This window comes from Rhincodon typus, chromosome 10, assembly GCF_021869965.1.
Source record: "Rhincodon typus isolate 14 chromosome 10, sRhiTyp1.1, whole genome shotgun sequence".
NCBI lineage: Eukaryota > Metazoa > Chordata > Chondrichthyes > Orectolobiformes > Rhincodontidae > Rhincodon > Rhincodon typus.
In genome coordinates this window covers 65159690-65183017 of record NC_063341.1, presented here as the reverse complement: position 1 = coordinate 65183017, position 23328 = coordinate 65159690, and the positions used below count along the sequence as shown (strand labels likewise).

Below are 23328 nucleotides of genomic sequence, written 5' to 3'. Positions count from 1 at the left end.
GGATTAAGAATTGTTGGAGAAAAATAAAGGTAGGAATAATCAGATGATACTCAAGATGGTAGACTTAGCAAGGGGGTTTTTCTTTTCTAAAAAATTCATTCACAGGATGTGGGAATCACTGGCTCGGCCAGCATTTATTGCCCATCCCTAATTGCCCAGATAGCAGTTCAAAGTCAACCACATTGCTGTGGGTCCAGAGACGCATGCAGGCCAGACCAGGTAAGGATAACAGTTTCCTTCCCTAAAAGGGCATTAGTGAACCAGATGGGTTTTTCCCAGACGATAGATTCACGGTCATCATTAGACTTTCAATTCCAGATACTTATTGAATTCAAATTCCCACCATCTGCCGTGGCAGCATTTGAACCGAGGGTGCCAAAACATTGTCTGGGTCACTGGATTAACAGTCCAGCGATACCACTGGGCCACCACCTCCCACAGTACTACAGTGTCAGTGCTTGGGCCACACTTCACACGTGGGGAGTAATTATAATTTTTCTAAATTTGATGACACTGAACTTGATGGGAACAAGTTGCAAAGGAGGTTCAAGACTACTTTAAGCTGACTTAGGCTAAGTGAACAGACAAAACAGGACAGATGGAATATCAGTGATTTAAGTGTAAAAATTACTCACTTTGGGAGGAAAAACAAAGGCAGATTATTTCTTTGAATTGCTTTTGTCCTGATTAAGCCATTTGAGTACAGTACTATCATTTATACTGTTCTATTTACATAACACCCTATATCTGATATTTTCATCATATGATCTGCACAACACTGTCTACACACAATGCAAGGGAATACATGAACAGTAGGACTCTGGAAGAATCAGAGGGGAATGAGGAGAAATTGAAAAGGGTTGTTTTCTTTGTAACCGAAGACAGGTCATGACTGATATGTATACAATTATGAAGGGCATAGACAGCAGCAAAGAGCTTTTCCCCTTTGATGATGAGTAAGTGATCAGGGTTTTAGTTGCAAGGTAAGGGGCAGAGGTTCAGAGGGCTGTGAAGAAAAATGTTTCTCACAGACGGCTGAAAATCTGGAACGCAGTGTAGGATATCTTAATGTGTATGAATTTTAGTGCTGCTGTGGCATCAAACATCTACCACGACCTAGATGCATCTTTCTCATTAGCTTAAAACATCAGAACTTTGGTATTGCAAGAAGGCCTACCACCACAACCTCAAGACAACTAAGGGCAAGAACCCAGAAACAACTGCCCTATGCCATTACTGAATCAAGTGACTCCGATCACATATGAGTGCCTACAGTCCGCAAAAACAGAAGTTTCCATAGACACCTGGAAATAAATGATGATTCATTAGAATACAAAAAGTCAAAGTTGGAAATGGTGTAGATTGTGGAATGAAGCTACGTAAACTTGGCTACCAAAAGCTATACACTTCTGAATTACTTAATATGAGAGTTTTATTCTTTGGCTAAACCAGCCCATTTCAAATTCTTTAGAAACAAATGGCAATAACTAACATTTGCTCATACTAGCATTACAAAAAAATGGCTAGTTTTAAAAACAATCCTGGGTTACATTTTTAAAAATTCCAGAGGTATCAGTGTAATCATTAAGGTACAAAATTGCCAGGTACAGTACAGCTACATCAAAAGGCAATACTCCTCACCCTGTGAATTCAACACGAAAATTTGAACATCTACCAAAGCTACTGACAATATTAAAAAATTACATAACTTCATTTTGGTACAGACTGACCTACAGAATAATTAATCCCTGCAGGTATTGTTTAAGTACACAGTTGTAAGCAGTAGCACCAAAATTCTTAAGAGATAAGCCTGAGTGGAAAAAGACACCGTAAAATATTGCAGATGGTTCCTGAAAAAATTGAAGTTTATGGCTAATCAATAGTTACTCAAAGTCACCCATTCCCAGGGTTTAAAGTTCAGTTGCATAGGAATAAAATTTAGAAATACGCATGAAGCTGAAACACATTAGGACCGTAATGACTGTCTGCAGATCAGCTTCAAAGGTTCAAGAGTTCACAAGATAAACTAAGCTTCTAAAAGAAACTTTATTACAGGGATCAAGATGCAGTTATTCCTTCCCATTCCACAAGGTACTGCACTTTGCCATCCAGAGTCACTCGACGAGCCAAGATTCGATACTTTTCGCCACAGGCAAGTCTACCAGCAGCACCAAAATAGTTAGTAATTGATGATTTTAAATGATTCAGGTGCATGTCCTGATCATTGATGACTTCTGTATCAAGTCCTTCATACTGGCAATTATCTTTTTCATCATTATCATTTCCACTTTCTGATGTCTGAGCCTGAAAATTTCTAGGTTGAGTATGGCCTCTTCTTTTTTTCAAACGTTGCAATGTTAATGGCCAAGATCTAACAGTACGAGTTTTCCTTCTTGGACCAGAAAGGCTAAATCAAAAGAGAAATGAGTTGAAATTTTCAAAATAAATTTTTGGCTTTAAAAGTAACATTGACAAGTCGCATTTCCAGTCATACTTGTTAGAATAATCTTACATCAAAGATAATGACGTTTTATTCAGCTTTACTGTACAGGTACCACATTTGATAATCACACTGCCCCAACCAAATTAATTTATAATACGGCACATTCAATTTCTAAATTTGTTGTTTGTGGCATAAGAAGATGGAAGTTAAAATATTAAATTCAATTTTCAACCTAACCGAAGTTGTATTTTTGCTGTTATGATCCCAGGTAGCAGTTGTACTGAACAATTCAGATAGTCCATAGTGATTTTAGCTTGATAGAACACAGGTGTTTTTTTTAAAAAAGAAACCATGGTAATTACTGAACATATTCTCAAAAGACTGAGAATGGCACTTTGAACAAGAGAACAATGTTTATTCCAAAAAAGAAAAAAATTGTCACAGTATACAATAATTTAGAGATAGTAGGAACTGCAGATGCTGGAGAATCTGAGTTAACAAGGTGTAGAGCTGGATGAACACAGCAGGCCAAGCAGCAGAGGAGCAGGAAAGCTGACGTTTTGGGCCGAGACCCTTAAGAAATGGGGGAGGGGGAGGGGAAGGGGATTCTAAAATAATTAGGGGGAGGCAGATAGAAGATGGATAAAAGGAGAAGATAGGTGGAGAGGGGACAGACAGGTTGAATAATTTAAATGGTCTTATGACAAATATCAGGTATAAAGATTCACTCTTTTACCCTCAACAACTTACACTCAAAGCTCAGTACATAGCCACCTGCTTGCACTTTAAAGTTTCTTGTTCATTTGGCATAAACATACAGCCATAGGCAGCTTATTTTCAGAAGATTTCTGCAATCAACTCTTTTTAGTCAGTGTCTCTTCTGGAGACCCTTAAGCTAGCTCAGCTCATTTATTATTTAAAGTGTTCCTTAAACTCATCGTTTAAGCTTCTGTTTCTGGACCTTTTATTGACCCAAGTCTGTTGAGGCTTCATCTCAGAATTGGTACAGTGCAGGAGGTGGCCTTTTGGCTCATGCCTGCACTGGTTCTTTTACCTAGTGCTAATCTTCTGCAATTTCCCCATAGCTCTGCATACCATTTCTACAAACACCTCAATTGAACCTGCCTCCTCCACATTTCCAAGCAGAGCATTCCTTATCCTAACCACCCGCTGTTTAAAAAAGTTCTCTTACACATTGCCCTTGCTTGTTTTTTTGCATATCACTTGAAATCTATGCCTCCTCATTCATTCTTTCCTTTACGAGGGGGTACAACTTCTCCCCATCTACTCTATTCAGCCTGCTTGTTACTTTGAAACCCTGTCTCAAATCTGCTTTGCTTTTTTCACGCCAATGAGAACAGTCCCAATTCCTCAATCTATCCTCGTAAATGAAGTTTCTTATTCCTGGAACCATTCTTGTAAATCACTTCTGCACTTTCTTAAATGCATTTGCACCTTTCCTATAATGTGGCACCCACAAGTGCACAGCTGAGCATTTTGTACAATGTCAACATCACATCCTTGTTCTTGTACTCTATGCCTTTTAATATAGCCAAGAATACTATGCCTTCTTAACTGCTCTTGCTACCTGCCCTACTACCTTGAATGATCTGTGGGAATATCACCCTCTGCTCCTGCATCCACTTTAGAATTGCAGCCCCTATTTACTATTGTCTTTCAGTGTTCTTCTGACCAAAGTGCATCACCTCAGATTTCTCTGAATTGAACATTAACTTACCATTGTCCTCATAAGTTCTGTCCTTTTCAGTTTACAATTCTTCCAAGTTTAGTGTTATTTATAAACTTTGAAATTATCCCTTACACACCAAGATGCAGGTCATTAATATACAAAAGGAAAAGCAAGAGTCCCTATACCACCCCTGGGGAGCTCCAATGCAAACTTTCTCCAGTCTGAAAAATATACATTAACCATTACTATTTCTAATTACTCAGCCAATTTTGTTTTGATGTTGCTACTCACCTTTTTGTACTATGACCAATAACCTTCAAGGTTTGTTGTGTGGCACTGTATTAAACCTTCTGGAAATCCATGTATACTACATCAATCACCTGACCCTTATTAATCCTGTTGCCTCTTCAAAAAACTGCAACACAATTACTTAACATTCCCTTGAGAAATTATGGAATCCCTACAATGTAGAAGGGGGCCATTCGGCCCATCAAGTTCACACCAACCCTCCAAGGAACATCTCACCCAGACCCAGCATCCCCACCCTATCCCCGTAACTCAACATTTACCATGGCTAATCCACCTATAGACACTATGATCAATTTAGCATGGCCAATCCACCTAACCTGCACATCTTTTGGCTGTGGGAGAACCAGGGACCCGGGTGCGATTCCACCCGCGGGTGAGTGTGTGTGGGGTCTGCACATTCTGCCCGTGCCTGCGTGGGTTTCCTCTGGGTGCTCCAGTTTCGTGCCACAGTCCAAAGATGTGCAGGCTAGGTGGATTGGCTATACTAAATTGCCCATAGTGTTCAGGAAGGTGTAGATTAGGTGGGTTATAGGTGGCTAGGTCTGGGTGGGATGCTCCAAGGGTCAGTGTGAACTTTTTGGGCCAAAGGGCCTGTTGTTTCCAGGCCGTAGGGATTCTATGATGATGAAAACCTGGCAGAAACCCAAGCAGACATGGGGAAAATGTGCAAACTCCACAGAGTCACCTGAGGCTGGAATTGAACCCAGAACTCTGGTGTTGGGAGGCAGCAGTGCTAACCACTGAGTCACCATACTGCCACACTGGTGATCAGCATTGACTCTTTCTATTCAACCCATCTTTTCCGATGTGATTATTAACTCTAGGCCTGAGTCTTCCAATAAGTCTCCCCACTGCTGAGTTATCCTTACAACCTTTCTTGAACAAGGCAGAAATGTGTGCCATTTTCCAGTCTACCTCACTCGAGTACAAGGAAGACTAAAAAGGGTCATGGCCAGCACCCTGCAATTTCTTCCCTAACTTCCTTCAAAATCCTTGGATGCATCACATTTGGTATGACGCTTTGTCAACTTAAGTGCCAATAATCTACATGACTTCTTTCTTATTAATTATGGACCCTTTAGGGACAAGTTCCTCCTTTGTCACATTCAGCCAGACTGTTTCAGGGAGGATGTATCTTTCTCTCTGACTGAGATGTGCACATTACCTGACTGTTTCTGAGATACGACATGCCTGTTGCTGGCAGCAGTAGTTGTTTCTTTAATTTATTCATCCATGGGATGAGGGCATCATTGGCTAGGCCAGCATTTATTGCCCATCCCTAATTGACCAGAGGGCAGTTCAGAGTCAACCACATTGCTGTGGGTCTGAAGTCAAATGTAGGCCAGACCAGGTAAAGATGGCAGTTTCCTTCCCTAAAGGGCATTAGTGAACCGGATGGGTTTTTCTGACAATTGGCAATGGATTCATGGTTATCATTAAACTCTTAATTTGAGATTTAAATTGAATTTGAATTCCACCATCTGCTGTAGTGGGATTTGATCCCAGATCCTCAAAATGTTGTCTGAGTCTCTGGATTAACAGTCCAGCAATAATACCACTAGGCCATCACCTTCTCACTGAAATGTTCACATCAAGAGTTTAACAACCTAATTAAAACACATGCAAACAAGTCTCCAGACCTTAGGACAAATGTAAGATGAAATTAAAAACCATATCTTCCCTCTCCCCCAAAAAAGTATCAACATAATGCAGAATATTCACCTTGTAAATTTTATGATCTGTTTAGCAAAGTTTCAGACAATTTGTTTGTTCTTTACATTTTTGAAAATGTATGCAAATCTGACTCTAGTAGCATCAACTTCAGCTTTTCACATTCCTGAGGTTAACAGGATTTTAACAACCAACTAGGATGGAACCACTTCTGCAAGCTCATTTTAAGGAGCTGAAGCTTTCATGTTAGAGATGAACAAGGAACTGGAATGGAAAGGAATTGTGTTTGGGTGCTTTTTGTTTTATATAACCAGCTGATTTTTTTTTTCCATTCATGGGCTCGTTTCTATACAATTGCAGTGTCAGTTCACAGGTTTTGACATGTATTTGTTCCCCCCCCCCGCCACAGCTTCTGATATTTGGATGACCCTGTACCAACCTATAGTTATTAAATTCAAATCCTTTGTACTCTCAAATGCAACTAGTTGCCATTTACAAAAATAAACAGAATAGAGAAAGCATTATACACTGGGAGACATGGAAGGATTGATCATTATAAAACTTGTGGGTAGATAGGTACTTTAAACAGGTAAATTATATTTGTTGAACTTAAATCCCACATGATATTCTCCCCATGTCTTAATGATGCTAACTCTAACATAGGGACATCATAAAATCAATGACCCAAGTAACTAATCTGCACATGCGCAAGACACTAATTTTCCAGTGAGTGCCTCACAACTAAGTTCAATGTGATCCCTACCTGATCTTCACATTTAACCTCAAGTTTCTTGTAAATTGACAGGCAGGTTCTAATTCTAATTTCACATGAATGCAATTGCTTCTTGACAGTGTAACTTTTTATTTAAAAATGCAATATCTCTAAGCTACACAACTTTGGCATACAAATCTGAAATGAAAAGAAATATTCAGCAGATTATGAAGTAAGGAGAGAAATGGTTGACATTGCAAATCTAGATTAGGAATGCTGCCACTTATTGTTGAAATAAACCAAATGAAAAACTGACGTTAAGCTTCTTTGGCATCATATCAGTTTAGGCTTCACTGTAAGCAGCAAAACAACAGCATTTACAACAAATGGACTGCAAGGAAAGTTGCTCACATCGATCTAGAGATCATTTGGCACGGATTTTACCCTTACAATAATTTGAATTTTGTACCAAGTATTTGGGATCTCTAGGAGTCCAGCAAGCAAATAAGTAGTCAATCACATGAAATGTTCTCAAATACTGCAAGCCAGGAAATAAAATGCACTGGTCATTCTTTCTATAAATTTTAGAGAGTGTGAAACAAATGTTAGAAAACATTAGAATCCAAAATCTGCGAGTAAACTTAATTTAGAAGTTAGAATGGAAAAGCTGTCATTGCAAAATTATGAAATTAGCTTTCAAGGCTGAAGAGATTCTTCAGCAATAGCTATGATTTGCTTTGCAATCATGATACCAATTTCACCTGATTAACATGACATAACTTGCAGTCATTTAACAGCAATAGTACAAAATGATGGGCAATTTCTTAACAGTTCAAAGATTTTAATTGATTGCAATCCACGCGGACCTCAACAGCACACACGATGGAGTAGAGTAGAAATACTGAGTATTATTGCAGCTACTGGACAGCAAATAGTTTCACGGGTTCACTAAGCCCTAATCTCAAATATTATTAAAAACTTTTCCTTTTGATTTGACTGCAATACTTCCAGTTAGTGAAAAATTGAAAATTAGAAGTTGTTTTTACAGAAAAATAAAGTTGATCACCTGGACTGTCTACACAGACTAGTTGAGGTAGTTTCTGTGGTGCTGGCCGCACCAGTGGATTCTACATCAGAGGTATTCAAAGATTGTGCAGTTTTCTCAACGAGTCTCCTGGAATGTAAGAAAAGAACACTTAAATGAAGTAGTTATTGCAAAAGCAATGTGGTTGAGTCCAAAACTACGATCTAAAATTTAAACAAAGGTAATTACAGAGCTGTAATGAACAGGGACAGTTGACAGAGATAGATTGGGAAATTAGATTAAATGATGGTAGAATAGCATCAGCAACATAAAATAATTCACAAATAGACAGTCCTTGATGAAAGAAAACCATACTAACTTATGACCAACTGGAAAGAGACAGTACTGGGGAAATTGATGGATCTAGGAATTCACAAGTCACCTGGAACTGATAAATTCTGAGAAAAAAAAAGGGACCTGCAGAGATTGTGTAGATGTTGATTTTTATCTTTCAGAATTGTTAATTCTAAAATGGCCACTGCTGACTGGAAAGTGGCAAAATGTAACCTTTCTTGCCAGAAAGGAAGGAGACGGAAATGCAGAACTGTGTGTCAGTCAGCCGGAATAAGCGGAATGGAAGATGCTTGAATCTATTAAGGACACAACAGGGCAGATGGAATGAAGGGAACGAGTGCGAAATATCTAATTTTGAACACAGAACAGTACAGCAAAGAGAACAGGCCTCAACCATGTCTGCACCAACATGACGGCACTCTAAACTAATCCCATGTGCCTGCAGAACGTCTGTATCACGTGTCTCAATGCCTGAGAAACGTTGCTATCATATCTACTTCTACCACCTTCCCTAGCAGTGCGTTCCAGACACCTACGACCAAGTCAAAAACCTGCCTCGCACATCTTTAAATTTTCCCCCTTTCATCTTAAACCTATGGCCCTTAGTATTTAACACTTTTATCCTGCAAAAATACTCCGACTATCCACCTTATCCATTGCCTCTGATAATTTTATGTACTTTTAACAGGTTGTCCCTCAGCCTCCGTCCTCTAGTGAAAACAATGCAAAGCTAGTGGGAAGTAGGCTGTGAAACAAGGATCTGCAATGCTTAGTGACTGTGAAATTATCTGTTTGTCACTTTCTTATTTTCCCACATTATATTTTAGATGGGTAGAAAAGCAGAAATTTTATTTGAGAGAACAGTGAACGCTGGGATCCGGTGGGATTTTTATGTCATTGTACATGTACCACAAAAATTTAACATGCAGGTACAGCGAGCAATTAGGAATGCAATAGTTTGTCAGCCTCAACTGCAAGCCAATGCAGTACTAAAATGAGGAAATCTTCCGCAATCATACGGAGCTTTGGTAAGACCCCCATTTCAAACTTCATATATAGTTTTAGTCTCTGTATTCAAGGGAAGACATACTTGCCTTCAATAAGAATTAATAAATATTCACTAGATTGATTCCCAAAGTTAAGAGGGATGTCCTATGAGTAGGGTGGAACAAAACTCTCTAGAAGATGGTGGTAATCTCATTTTGATAGGATAGATAGAGAGATTGTTTTGTGTATGGGGCCAAGGTGAGAGTGTGGGTGTGAGTGTCCCTAGTTTATGACAATGGGTCAACAGTTTAGGACTGAAATTCACAGAAATTCCTTCACTTAAAGAATTGTGAATCTTTTGGGATTATGATCCAAGAATACTGCCGATGTTCAGTCACCAAGTATATTCAAGATTGAGATCAATAGATTTTTTTGACAATAACGGAATAGAGGAAAAGGGAGAAAGAACAGGGAAACACAATTCGTGCGGAAAATCTGCCATGATCTTAGTGAATACAGAAGATGGTTTGAGGGACTATATGAGCTGGTATTGCGTTGGTTTTTCAATCAAACTGGAAACAAACTATTTTTAAAACATTGAAATTCAGCAACAGTCAGATCTTTTGAATGAATATGATTAGTAAGTTTGCATATGACACCAAGATTGGTGTAATAGTGGACAATGAAGAGGGTTGTCTAAGATTACAAAAGAGATCTTTATCAATTGGATCAATGGTCAGAAGAGTTACAGATGGAATTTAATTTGGATAAATGCAAGGTATTGCATTTTGGTAAAACAAACAAGGGCAGGACCCATACAATTAAAAGTAGGGCCTTAGGAAGTGTTGTAGAACAGAGAAACCAAGGGTTCAGGTACATAATTCTTTGAAGTTTGCATCACATACAGATCAGGTGGGTAAGAAGGCATTTATAGCAAGCTTGCCTTCCTTGCTCAGTCCTTTGAGTATAGGAATTGGGACATTATGTTGAGGTTGTACAGGGTGTTGATGAGAACTCTTCTCGATTACTGTGTCCTGTTGTGGTTACTGTTATCGGATGGACATTACTAAACTGGAGAGGGGTCAGAAGAGATTTACCAGGATGTTGCTGGGAGTGGAGGGTTTTGAGGCTGGATAGGCTGAGACTTTTTCACTAGAGAGTGTAGGAGGTTGAGGGCTGACCTTATTGAGATTTATAAAATCATGAGTATAGCTAAGGTGAATAGCAGGTGTCTTTGCCCTAGGATGGGGGATTTCAAGAATACAGGGCATATTTTTAAGGCGAGGAGAGAGAGAGATTTTAAAAAGACGTGGGGGCAGCTTTCTTTTATTGAGTGTGTGGTTCAGGGGTAAAATGAACCACCTGAGGAAGTGCTGGATACAAGTACTGTTACAATATTTAAAAGACATTTGGATAACTACATGAATATAAAGGTTTGGAGGGAAATGGACCAAGCACAGGCAGGAAGGACCAGTTTAATTTGGGATTATGGTTGGTGTGGATTGGTTAGACCAAAGGGTCTGTTTCCATGATGTGTAACTTTTTAACAAAAGCAAGTCAAAATGATCAAGAATGGTATACAAATACAACATGAATGAATGACCTTTTGGGACCAGGAAGATCCAAGGCAAGAGTATCCAGCATTGTAGATTGGTCCTGAATATCACAGTGGCTTTGGTTGCTTTTCTCATTTTCCTGGAAACAATTAAAATATTGCTTGATAATAATAAATAATGTCTTGGAACCAACCTCAAAATGATATCTTCATTTTCAAACTAAACTAAAAACGAAACTCAATTTTGCTTTCTGACTAAAATGCAGAGCCAAAACAAAGGAGCTCACTGTGCAAACGTAAAGCACAAACATACATCTCACCACTCCATGCACAGTACGTTACATTTTACAATCACCAAATATTTAAAGCGTATCAAATTCAATACACTTTAGTGAGGCCAACACTTTGAAAATATTCAAAGTTATGAATTGAGCAATCAACTATTCTCAGAAGAGAAATCTAGGTTAACCTCCCAAACTACTTTTAAATCTTCACTTTGTTCCCCATGGTACGGATGAGTTTAACATTTAAAACCATTTCATTCTGCACACACATTTAAACAAAACATGTGAAATGAACAAAATTGCATATTATAATTACTTCTGGGTACAGGTACGTACATTACACTAATGTAATAATGTCACACGACCATTTATTACAATCAATATTTTAACGTAAATTAATTACAAATATTCTGCTAACATTTCCATCAAGAATCAAATTAGGAAATCTTAAACAGAATCATATAATCATGACAGGACAAAAGACGGTCATTGTGCCATGCAGAGAGCTGGCAAAAGCAACTTACTAAGTCCCACTTCCCCTGTCCTTTACCCACAGCCCTGAAAATATTGTCTAATAAAAAAGGTGCTTACCAATTCAAATCTTCCACGTCAAACTCTCAATTTTGCTGCATTAACTAATGCAAATACACAAACTGAACACCACAATAAATTGGCTATGCATTACTGTACCTTAACCAAGCTATTTATCTACATAAATAATACATTATTTCTGCTTCTAACATTAGATGGCCAATCAATTTAAGGAAACTGTCTTGCTGAACCAACTGATTTGAAATAAATTACACAATGCTAAAACAATTAGTGGCACTGAACAACATGGACTGTACCCCAAATTTCATCTTTTCACGTAACCTAACTGATCTCATTAGGTCAAACATCACTCGGCACCAGGTTATAGTCCGACAGATTTATCTGAAAATGCAAGCTTTCGAAGCTCAGCTCCTTCTGCCTGAGGAAGGAGCTGAGCTTCGAAAGCTTGCGTTTTTAAATAAACCTGTCGGACTATAACCTGGTGTCAAGTGATTTTTAGATCTGTCCACCCCAGTCCAACACCAGTACCTCCACATCATGGCTCTCAGATTAAAAATTGAAAATGTACCACTGATTAGTATCCACTGAAACCTGCTAAAAATACTTAGATACAGAAGACACACCAAGTGGACATAGCACCCCGAGTACAATAACCCTAATTCGTGACTTATAAACTTTTACTGAAGAAAGATCATGTGATAAAATGATGACTAAGATGATTGCTGTTTATGTAATTAGACTCCATACCTCCTTGATTTCAATAACTAAGCTGTAATGCAGAAACATTGAAGAGAATAAGTACACTTACTACAGTCGTTGAATCAGTGATTCTTTTGACCTTCAATTTTGTATATTGTTCAGAAGGTTCAACAGATGACTTTTTCTTGACTTTTTTTTCTATGTCATTATTTAAAGGACTATTGGTTTAAAAAAAAAAATGAATTATTAGAATGCAGAAACCATGCAAGACTGTTACAGGTTTAGAGGACATCTGGAGCACAAAATGCTTTTTTCAGAATGAGATAAATAACTATTTCCAAAATAAAACTTCTTTTCAAAATATTCGACAGTCCTGTTCCAATATTTCACTTGCAATTAAGTGAACCTCTTCCCAAAACACTGCCAAGGTACATTTTAATCCAGAAGTATAGCATAGTCAAAAGGAGAGAATATACTTACTCCAGGGGTCAAATTATGCAGACTTAAACTAAGAACTCCAAATTCATTTGCAAGGAATTAAATGCCTCAGCAGCTTGAAGATTTCCTGGATCCAGTTGGAAAAAAATTTCCATGTTGAAAGGTTTAAAACTGCTCAGTCCCCTTTCAGCCCCTCACTCTTTTTCTACTTACAGGGGGCAGCCTTTCTGATTTGTTGGCCCATAACTAAATTTTCTATATCATTTTTAGAGTGAGGGAACTTCAGTTTTATTTTTAAGGGATTGGGAGAGGAGAATTCACCCGCCACAGTATATTTTGAGCCATGGCGTACTGAGATGGTGATCTGGTATTATTAATCTACTTAACTGAAAATTTATGATTATACATAAATGCAGAGTTCAAATAGATTAGAATGTGTAAGGTTTTAGAGTAGATTTGTAGCTCAGGTTGTGGATGTTGTAGTTGGTTGTCTCACCAAGCTGGTTCGTTATTTCGCAGACGTTTCGTTACCATGCTGGGTAACATCATCAGTGCGGCCTCCAATGAAGCACCGTTGTGTCTTCCCACCTGTTATTTAAACTCTGGAGTCCATTGAGCTGAATGACCTCACTTCTGGTTTTCCTTCGTAATGGAGAGTATATGGGGTCGAACTCTAGGTGTTTGTTGCTGGCTTTCTTCGTGGAGTACCACGCTTCTAGGGATTCCCGTGCTTGTCTCTGCTTTGCTTGTCCCAGTCAAATTAGTGGTTCTCCTTATCCATGTGGATAGAGAAGAGAGTGCATTGGTCGTGTCTTTTTGCAGCCAAATGATGTCCGTGTAAAAAGACATGACCAATACTCACTCATCTCTATCCACGTGGATAAGGAGAACCACCAATTTGACTGGGACAAGCAAAGCAGAGACAGGCACGGGAATTCCTAGAAGCGTGGTACTCCACGAAGAAAGCCATCAACAAATACCTAGAGCTCGACCCCATATACACTCCACTGCGAAGGAAAACTGGAAGTGAGGTATTCCAGCTCAACAGACTCCAGAGTTTAAATAACAGACAGAAAAACAATGGCGCTTCATTGGAGGCTGCACTGATGATGTTACCCAGCATGGTAACGAAACATCTGCAAAACAACAAACCAGCTCGGCAGGCCAACCAACTACAATAGCTTGGAATGTGTTATTTTTGTCGATATGTCTTATTTTATGTAAGCTGTTTCTTCTGCACAGGACTTTCCTTTTTTCCATTTTTCTTTTCTCAATCTCCTTGTATTTCAAGGCTTTTTGCTTTAATCCTGAATACACACTCACTCAAACTATTGCCATTATTGGCTTTACGACAATTATTAACCACTAATATTGAGCATTACAAAACCAACTTGGGCATCTTAAAAATGGACAGCTCTTTCAAAGATTTACCGCACTGTGATCGGAGCCATAAGTTTAGGCATGTGAAACCTCTACGAAGCCATAAACAATGTGATAATTTTAAAAATATATAAATTGGGACAGGAAGCAGCAAGGGTATTAAGATCAAACTCTAATTGTACAGGGGGGGAGCAAGGGCATCATGATATTAAAAAATGTCTTTTTTTTGAAATAGCAAAGGACAATAGTACAATATGTTCAGAATGGACTATCTACCTTAGTTGGAAGAGACACTAAAGACTCTTTGAAACAAACAGTTAGTCTTATTGCATTACAGATATTGCTCATGAATCTCAGAATGGCCTGACAGCTGGTCCAGAGGTCCAGAACGTGTTTTCGTTGCCTCTGGCAGCTCCGTTTGTCTCCAATCTCTCTTCACAGAAACATAAGACAGTAGCTATGGTGAACTGCTTTACCTTTTTGCAGCAACGGGTGTAGATACAGGTGTAGATTTACTAGATTTTCTTCCCTTAATTTTAAATTCATGAGAAACATCCACAGTGCTTTCTTCAGTCTTCATTGCACCATTGGGAGGAATCGGAGGTACACGAATTCGCAATCCAAATAAATGTTTCTTCTTCTTTATTTCTTTGCCAGACATAAACCTGGAGTAAAATATTAGTTAAATATTAGATCGGATACAAGACAAAACACAGATTTTTACGGGGTTCACAGATAGTGGGAACTACCGATGCTGGAGAATCTGAGAAAACAAGGTGTAGAGCTGGATGAACTGGATGAGCTGAATTTCTGAAGAAGGGTCTAGACCCGAAACGTCAGATTTCCTGCTCCTCTAATGCAGTTTGGCCTGCTGTGTTCATCCAGCTCTACACCTTGTTAGCTCTTTAACAAAGATTTTTATATTGCACAGAGGAAAAATATTCATCTTGCTGTATGCCATACTGCATACCTCCAAAATACAGAGCATCTGTGTCACAGGTAGTTGTTCAGCCAATCATGTCTGTGCCAGGCAAAGAGGAGCTATCCAGCCTAGTTCTTACTATAGTCCTGTAAGGTTACAACAGTTCAGTATATCTAAATAGTCTTTAAATATAGTGAATATTTCTGCCTCTGTCACCCTTTTAGGCACTGAGTTCCAGACACCCACCGCTCTCTGGGTGAGGAGGTTTCTCAATTCTCCTCTAATTTTTCTTCCAATTACTTTAAATGTGTGTCCCCGGTCAGTGATGTCTCCAAGGAAAACAGGTCCTTCCTATTCAAGACCTGAACCTCCTAATTTTGCGCAGGTCAAGTAAATCTCCTTTCAAGTTCCTACATGCCAACGAAAACAGAAACAGTCAAATCAAGATTGCCTAAGGCAAAAAATCCTTAACTCTTAGCAACATCCTTACAAATCTCCTCTCTACCTTCTTATGGACCACACCAAACCCTCAAAATTCAAACAACAGGGTCTAGACCCTAACTTTTTCTTATTTTCAATGTAAATGTAAGGTGTTGTATTCCAGGTGCAATTTGATTGGTCAAACTACTGGATTTAAAGCAAAACACATTTTATTCATCCACTAAAGTTAAAATACAATTAAAAGGAAGAGTTAGAAGCTCTATTGGAAAGCTTAACAGAATAATAGGTACAGTAACCATTGCTAATTAACTGTTCCGATATAGTTACATCCCATTAACACACCCTTGGCAAAAGGCAAATTCAGAACGCAGAACTCCCAGTTTTGGCTGTAACTGAGTGAGAGAATAGCTTTTACTTCAAGACTCTAACAGCAACTACTACTAAAAAACAAAATCCCGGTTCTGTGGGTGGGAGCTTGACCATGCCCATTCAGTCTGCTGTTATTGTTCTAACTTTTGAAAAAACCCCAAGGCTTCCCAAATTGCTCATCTTCTTAGACTGCTCGCCACCTGTGCCTTAAAATCTCTCCACAAATAAAAAACCAAGAAAATTAACCTCTTAAAGCCACAGCATCGTCACACCTCTCTCAGGCAGTCGTTTCACTCCAGTAACGTGGCAACCAGAATGATACATAATACTCGTACTGAAACTGAACTTGTTTTTCTCCATGCTCTTTCCTTTTTTTGCCAAGGCATAGAATGTAAGTATCCAATTATGTCTTCTTAACCATTCTAGCTAGCTACCTTCTTACTATGTTAAGGATTTGTGGACATACAGTGCAAGGTCTCACTGTTCATCTGCACATCTCAGTATCCTACTATGTACTGTGTATTCCCTTGTCTTCTTTGGCCTCTGCAAATGTATTACTTCACACTACTAGGCTGAATTCCACTTTTCAGCCCATCTGACCGGGACATTGATATTTTCTCTACTGCTTTCTTCCTCACCGGAAAAACTAAAATTCTGTGGGGTTATCTACAAATTTAATTACATCTCCTACATTTAAGATTAAATCATTGATACATGAACAGTAAGCAGTGCAAAATTGAACACTGAAGGTCCACTCAAAAAAGCCAGCTAACCAGAAAAAAAAATCCTTTGCTGATGGCCATTGAGTCAATTTGGAATGTTACTTGCCACGTTCCCTTGGACCCCATGACCTTTTAATTTTCTGATCAGACTACCTCATGGAACAACAAAAACCTTTCTGAAATCCATGCAGAAGGAAGATAAACAGTACAAAAAAAGCCAATCCGTTTGCATTTTTAATGAGCCAAAAACTAACTTTTCAAAAAAAAATTCACAAAATATTATCAGGCTCATTGACAATCTCAGACCCACATTTTTGTTTTGTTCTGAGCAAGGGTCACCGGACCTGAAACGTTAACTCTGATGTTTTCTTCACAGATGCCGCCAGACCTGCTGAGCTTTGCCAGCAACTTCTGTTTTTGTAAACAAAAAAGTGGAACAAGTTCAGCTTATTAATTCTATCCCATCACTGATTTGTTTATAATAATTTTGGAAACTCCTTTCTGAAAAATTTATTTGCCAGCATCATATAAATTGCAGTACAAAAAGCAACCTGATGCTAGATCTTCACCTGAAACCATTTACTACAGTTCAATATCTATTGCAGTTCTTTAGCCATGACTTTTATCATTTTTGTTTGCTTCTAGGGAACGAAGAGGAATGTGACTAGTTGAATTGCTCTTACAAGAACAGATAGCCAAATGGCCTCTTATGCAGCAATTACTGTCAAATTACATTAAATATTAACTGAAAGAACTGTGAATACTGGAAATCAAACAAAAATAGAAACTGCTGGAAAGGCGCAGCAAGTCTGACAGCCTCTATGGAGAGAAATCAGAGTGAACCTGAAACCTTAACTCTGATTTCCCTCCAGAGGCTGCCAGACCTGCTGAGCCTTTCAAGCAATTTCTGTTTTTGTTACATTTAATTATCATTGCAGTCTCTGCAGCAATATCCATAAAGCATTAAAATTCACCAGGATTTGCAGACAAAACTTTGCATGTAATGCACAAAGAGCAGGGTGCAAATGTAGGTCAGCAAGGGTGGGTTGATTGGCAAGCTGCAATAAAATGCTTTCATTGAGAACAAATTTCTATTCACCACCTACTTTTGCTACATGCACAAAAGGTGGTGAACAGTAGAAATCTATTTCACCTATGAAATTTTCTTACACCCGAACAGTTGAGTCTATTGTATTTATTTGGGCTTAACTCACACTTTGCAGGGCTCATGTGGCACAATGGTGAGTGTCCCTACTTCTTAGCCAGGAGTCCCAGGTTCAAGCCGCATTTACTTCTAGAAATGTGTAATAACATCACTGAACAGGTTGATTCAAAAATATCTAAACCCTCACTTACATGCATTTGTTCTCATTTAGGGCTTCTAGAACATAATCGTATCGATCCGATTTTAGAGTATCTACAAGCTGCAAATGAATAAGATGACAGAAATTCAACATCCTTTTGTTCTTTGGGCTCCATAAAATTGATTCACAAAATGTTAGCAAATTCAATAAGAATATTTTGATAAATTTCCAACAGACTTATTGCATAAAAATCCATACAGTATTCCTTTGAAGTCCAGAAGTATTTATTTCACTTATCTCCAAACACAGACTGAGAATATATGAGCTTTTAATTATTTCTAACTTAGAATGCTCCAAAAGAAGTGTACTATAATTCATATATAACACATTAAAGTTAACCGTCCAACAGAAGAAATACCTGCCAAAATATTTATATTGACAAATTTCAACATATGCCAGCCAGTTTTCAATTTGAACTTCAACAACAATATTAACCCATCATAAAATTTAGTGTTAAATGCATATTTTAAAGAAACCAAAATTAGCACTGAAATGCTGCAGGAAATAATTGGAGGCCAAATTATCTAGTTTAACATTGCTGCACATAAACATAAAAAGGTACAACTAACAACAGTCTGGAAATTGATTCTGCTAAACAGAAATCAGTCATATTCAGTTTTAAATCATAACTAGACCTTACCTCACCAGGTTGCAGTTTGTCCCAATTTTCATTAATGTAATTCATCAATTCAAGCTCAGAATCAAAGTACTTCTTTTTATGAATAACACTTAAATTGTAAAGGCTTAAGTGTGCTATGTCAACCCTGGGGAAGAAAAAAAAAGTGTTCAAAAATATTTTAACATCCATTTTTGAGCATAGGTTTCGCCACATTTCTTCGAGTGCTCATTTGTTTGCCAATTACAGCACACACTCCAAACCACAGATTAACACAAAACCAGGAGTGATTCTGGGGGACATATCAGTGCGAGTCTGACAAATCTGTCCAAATATACAGTTTGTTAAATTAAGACAGATGATGGCAGAATTAAAATTGCAAAAGTTTTATAGTTACTGATTCTATTTATTTAGGGTACTTTTAAAGTTTCTACTTTCCAATGAGAAATGATCAATTAACTAGATTTGAATATTACTCAACATTTTTAACTATAATTAGATCTGTGCATTGTCCTCAAACATGTCCGAAATTACAAATTTCCACTTCAGTGTAAATGCATGATCTTTGGTGTTTATTTGTAACTAATCCCCGATCATGAAAAGGAACTATGATAATGCCATCAGAACAACCAGTATTTACAAATGTTAACTCGATAAACTTGAGCAAAATAATACTGTAGATTTCAAAACACTAAAGGAAAACAATTATATAACTTACCAACGTAAAGGTAGACGTTTGAGGTATTCCGGTCCAGCATTGCAAACGGAACAAATAAATAAATAAAACCTAACAGACCAAAAAGAAAATCTTTTTTATCAATATAGATATGACAATATTTCCAGGTTATGTGGAACGTAAGAACAGGAGCAAGACATTCAGCACAACTAAGCTGTTTTGTCTATACTGCATGAAAGTCTTCGATCCCATTCCATCTTCCTCATTTCAGCTTTTCAGCATTTCATCCCATTCCCCTTTCTCTCATGTAGTCAATTTAGATAGCTTTCTTTAGAGACTATCTACCTCAATCCCATCCTGTGGTAACAAGCTCCACATTCTAACTGTTCTGAGCAAAGACATTCATTCTGTCCATCCGATCATAATTTTAAAGACCTCTATCTGGTCATTTCTAAGTAACAGGAAGCCACAACCTGTTTAACCTTTTCCAACAGCTAAAAGCTCTCTATTCTAGTTCAGCCTTGCAACCCTTTCTTTTTTCTCTTCCCCCGGAGCTCCCATGTCCTTTGCATAGCATGGAGTACTCTTGATACATTGAGCAGAGCCCTATATATGCTTAGCAGAAACACTGCCTCTTACTGAGTCAGTGGGTTCTGCCTCATTTGAAGACTTGAGCACAGAATTAAGTTGATACTTCAGTGCATTACTCAGGAAATGTTGCCTTTTGAAATGCAGACTTTTGGATGAAATGTTAAACTCAGGTGCCATTTGCCTGCTGTCAGATGGATTAAAAAATCCCATAAAACTCTTCCTAATAACAGGAAACTTCTGTCTAGGACATTTCAACCTCACAAACAAACTTTTGAGTGTAAGTTTGAGACTTTGCAGCATAGAATCAGCTACTATAATTCCTGGTATGCAACAGTGACTAAACAGCAAAAGTATTTAACTGACTGAAGCTGCCTCGGATATTCCATTTGTGAAAAGCATTAAATCAGCACACATTTGCAACTTTAAAAAAAAGATTAGTTTCTCCTCTGTAATCAGATTTACTTCTTGTTTATTCATCTTCCCCACATACATTTTGTAACCAAGGTAAGTTACAAACTTGCTTTCAGACTTCCAAAAAGGTCAACTAGCAGTTATGAGAGACTCTTCAAGCAAACTCTCCCTTATAAATCCATCGACTTGGAGTTATTTGGTCGAAGCTTAATGGTCTTTCCAGTTGGCTCAGATGATGGATTCCACAGTTGACAACTGAAAGCACATCTATAGCTAACCTCAACACTAATATATACTTTAACAGAAATGAAATGCTTTTCAAGTTATAAATTATACGTTCAACACTAACTCTTTGGGCAAGGAAGTTTCTTTTAAAATTCCCTTCTGAATTTCTTGTTGACTTACACTGATTGTCTAAAACTATACATTCTTCCCCACAAGAAATAGTCTATCTACACCTCAGCCAAAGCCTTCCATAATTTTAAAGATCTCTATGAGGAAAGGTTAGCTTTCCACGAGCTCCTCAGCCTTCTGTCTATGAGGGAACACAGAACGAACCTGTCAATCTTAGGCACACATACATTTCAGGCGTCATCCTTGTAAATCTTCTCCCCAGCCTGCTGCTATGAATTGCACACATTTTGATCTAAGCATGCAATTCTGTCATCCAAATAGGGCAAGATGACTTACAATTCAAATAAGAACACTGAAATTAAATACAAAAATAGTAACGCAAGCCAGCTATACTATGCAGCTTATGCTGATGTGAAGCTTTCGTTTTGCTCTGATGTCAAGAAAGCAAAATCACGTGGCAAGCAATGCAAGAACTTCTCAAAGCAGCTATGCACCATGCTGCACACATTCATATCTAAAAGCAGTCAGCTGGATCACCTGCTTTTAAAATGAAACCCAAAAACTGTATCAAAAGATCACTTGCACGATTAACTTGTCAGCAGTGAGTTAATATTTACATGCTAGTGAGCATGCAGTCAGACAGAGATCTGAAGCTAATATTAAGGAAATACATTCAAATTTTTAAAAAAAAATCTGCTTTAAACACAAATATTGAACGTCACCTGTCTCCATAAAGCATAGGCTTCTGTAAGCATTGTATACAGGCTTCATGGAACCACTGTTTACACCTCCAGCACTGCAGCATTTTCAGGTACCAGCTAACGAAAATAAAGCAAAAATATACAGCTTAATGTAGTTAAACATCTTCCAGAATTAGTGTTATGACAATTAAAAGTTGACTTCTCTTTTATGAAAACTTATGTTATATATTCATATTAAACAGTCCACTACTGCCACAGTACAACTGCAATTGAGAAAAGGTAAGCTTTCAAAACATTTAGGATTGGTTATATAAAATGGCCATGAGAAAAACAGTTTCTTGCTGGGTTAGTAGCTTCAGTGAAAATATGTAGCTACTAAATTCCTATTTGTATATGGTTATGATAATGTTCTCTCTCCAAGACAAAATACTCTGTAGCCTACTAATAAACCTTAAATATTCCAGGCTATTGGAACGTAACTGAATTCAATTTATGAAGGAGAACTAATACCAGAACATGACAAATAATACTGGGTCGCACTCTCTTTGGTGCCTGCAAGTTGATATTTTTAGTAAGGCAAATTATCTGAGTTTATAGAATAAAAGAGATTAACCCCACACTAAAGAGTTACAAAGAGTCATTGGATTTGAAACATTAGCTCTTTCTCTCTCCACAGATCCTGCCAGACCTGAGATTTGCTAGCACTTATTTCAACTACATATTACTTTGTTGTTTTCTTCATACACTGTACCCCACCAACCATTTTTCTTGGTTTTCCACCCTCAATCATTTAGCATAGTGAATGAATTCCACAAATACCAGCAGTGGTAAATCCAAAGTAGTCATTATCTCAAGTAAGCAGCAAGATTAAATGGTCAAATTGCTGACTATAAAGAGAGAGTATTTATATCATATTTGGGACAGGTAGTTCATTTGGCTGGACAGCAGATTTGTGATGTGTGGTGATGCCAAGAGCATGGTTTCAATTCTCATACTGGCTGAGGTCACCACGAAGGTCTCATCTTCTCAACCTTGCCCATCACTTGAAGCGCAATGCCCCTCGGGTTAAAACACCATGAGTTGTCTCTCTGTCACTAATGAGGAAGCAGCTCCATGGTCCTCTGGGACAATGGCGACCTTACTGTCACCTCATGTCAACGCATAATCCTGACTAAATTATGGACATCATTTTCCTCTGAATGCCACCACCTTCTATGACATAACCTTGTTGAACTGAACTAAGTTAACACAAACCAAAGAGAGAGCCTACCAAAGAATTTATTTAGTAGCCCAATATTATAGTAATGCTTTCATCCACTAGGCTATTGTAATGACGCGTTTTATTATTTTGCTTCATAAAAGTCACAACACTACTTTGAGACATTATGAATCACAGCTAGAGTTAGGTCATCCATTTAAACCGTACTCCAGGATTTCAGCATACTAGTGTGTCAACCTAAATTGTATCAGTGATGTTGCACTTATATCAAGAACATGAGAAATATACTGCAATATTTAAAAGTAATAATTCCCAGGTATCTTGGCTCAATATGTTGAACAAATAAAAATCACCAACTGACCCAATTGCTTTTTTTTTATTCATTCACGAGATGAGGGCGTCACCAGCCAGGCCAACGTTTATTGCTCAAAACCTAGCTGCCAGAGGGCAGTTTAAAGTCAACTACATTGCTCTGGGTCTGGAGTCACATCTCAGCCAGACCAAGGTAAGGATGGCAGTTTCCTTCCCTAAAAAGGACATTAGTGAACCAGATGGGTTTTTCCCCCAACAATTGACAATGGATTTGTGGTCATCATTAGACTCTTCATTCCAGATTTCTTTTTTCACATTGGATTAAAATTCCACCATCTGCCACGGTGGGATTTGAACCCAGGTCCCCAGGACATTACCTGGATCTCTAGGTTAACAGTCCAGCACAAAACCACTAGGTCATCACCTCCCCAGGATCTCTGTGGGATCTTGCCATGCACAACTCCACTTGAAGTAATTGTGAAGGAGTGTTCTGACAGCTTCAAAAGGACCTGGCAAAAATGTAATTTACTGC

General features: G+C 38.1%; 2 protein-coding genes across 5 annotated transcripts in view; one reads left to right on the top strand and one right to left on the bottom strand.

The window, feature by feature from the left end:
• The window catches only part of ccdc18 (coiled-coil domain containing 18), a 250198-nt gene that overhangs the window by 62990 nt on the left and 163880 nt on the right, over positions 1 to 23328 (top strand). The gene's annotated exons all lie outside the window — the stretch shown is intronic.
• The window catches only part of mtf2 (metal response element binding transcription factor 2), a 46836-nt gene continuing 24922 nt past the window's right edge, over positions 1415 to 23328 (bottom strand). For all 3 annotated transcript variants that reach the window (XM_048601701.1, XM_048601700.1, XM_020530803.2), the window contains 9 exons: positions 21287 to 21382; positions 19251 to 19319; positions 18557 to 18680; positions 17909 to 17976; positions 14575 to 14763; positions 12390 to 12498; positions 10794 to 10885; positions 7892 to 7999; positions 1415 to 2407 (listed from right to left, as the gene is read on the bottom strand). In XM_048601701.1, coding sequence (XP_048457658.1) covers positions 2059 to 2407; positions 7892 to 7999; positions 10794 to 10885; positions 12390 to 12498; positions 14575 to 14763; positions 17909 to 17976; positions 18557 to 18680; positions 19251 to 19319; positions 21287 to 21382 — 1204 coding nt within the window. In that variant the 3' untranslated portion in view covers positions 1415 to 2058. The remainder of the gene's footprint in view (positions 2408 to 7891; positions 8000 to 10793; positions 10886 to 12389; positions 12499 to 14574; positions 14764 to 17908; positions 17977 to 18556; positions 18681 to 19250; positions 19320 to 21286; positions 21383 to 23328) is intronic.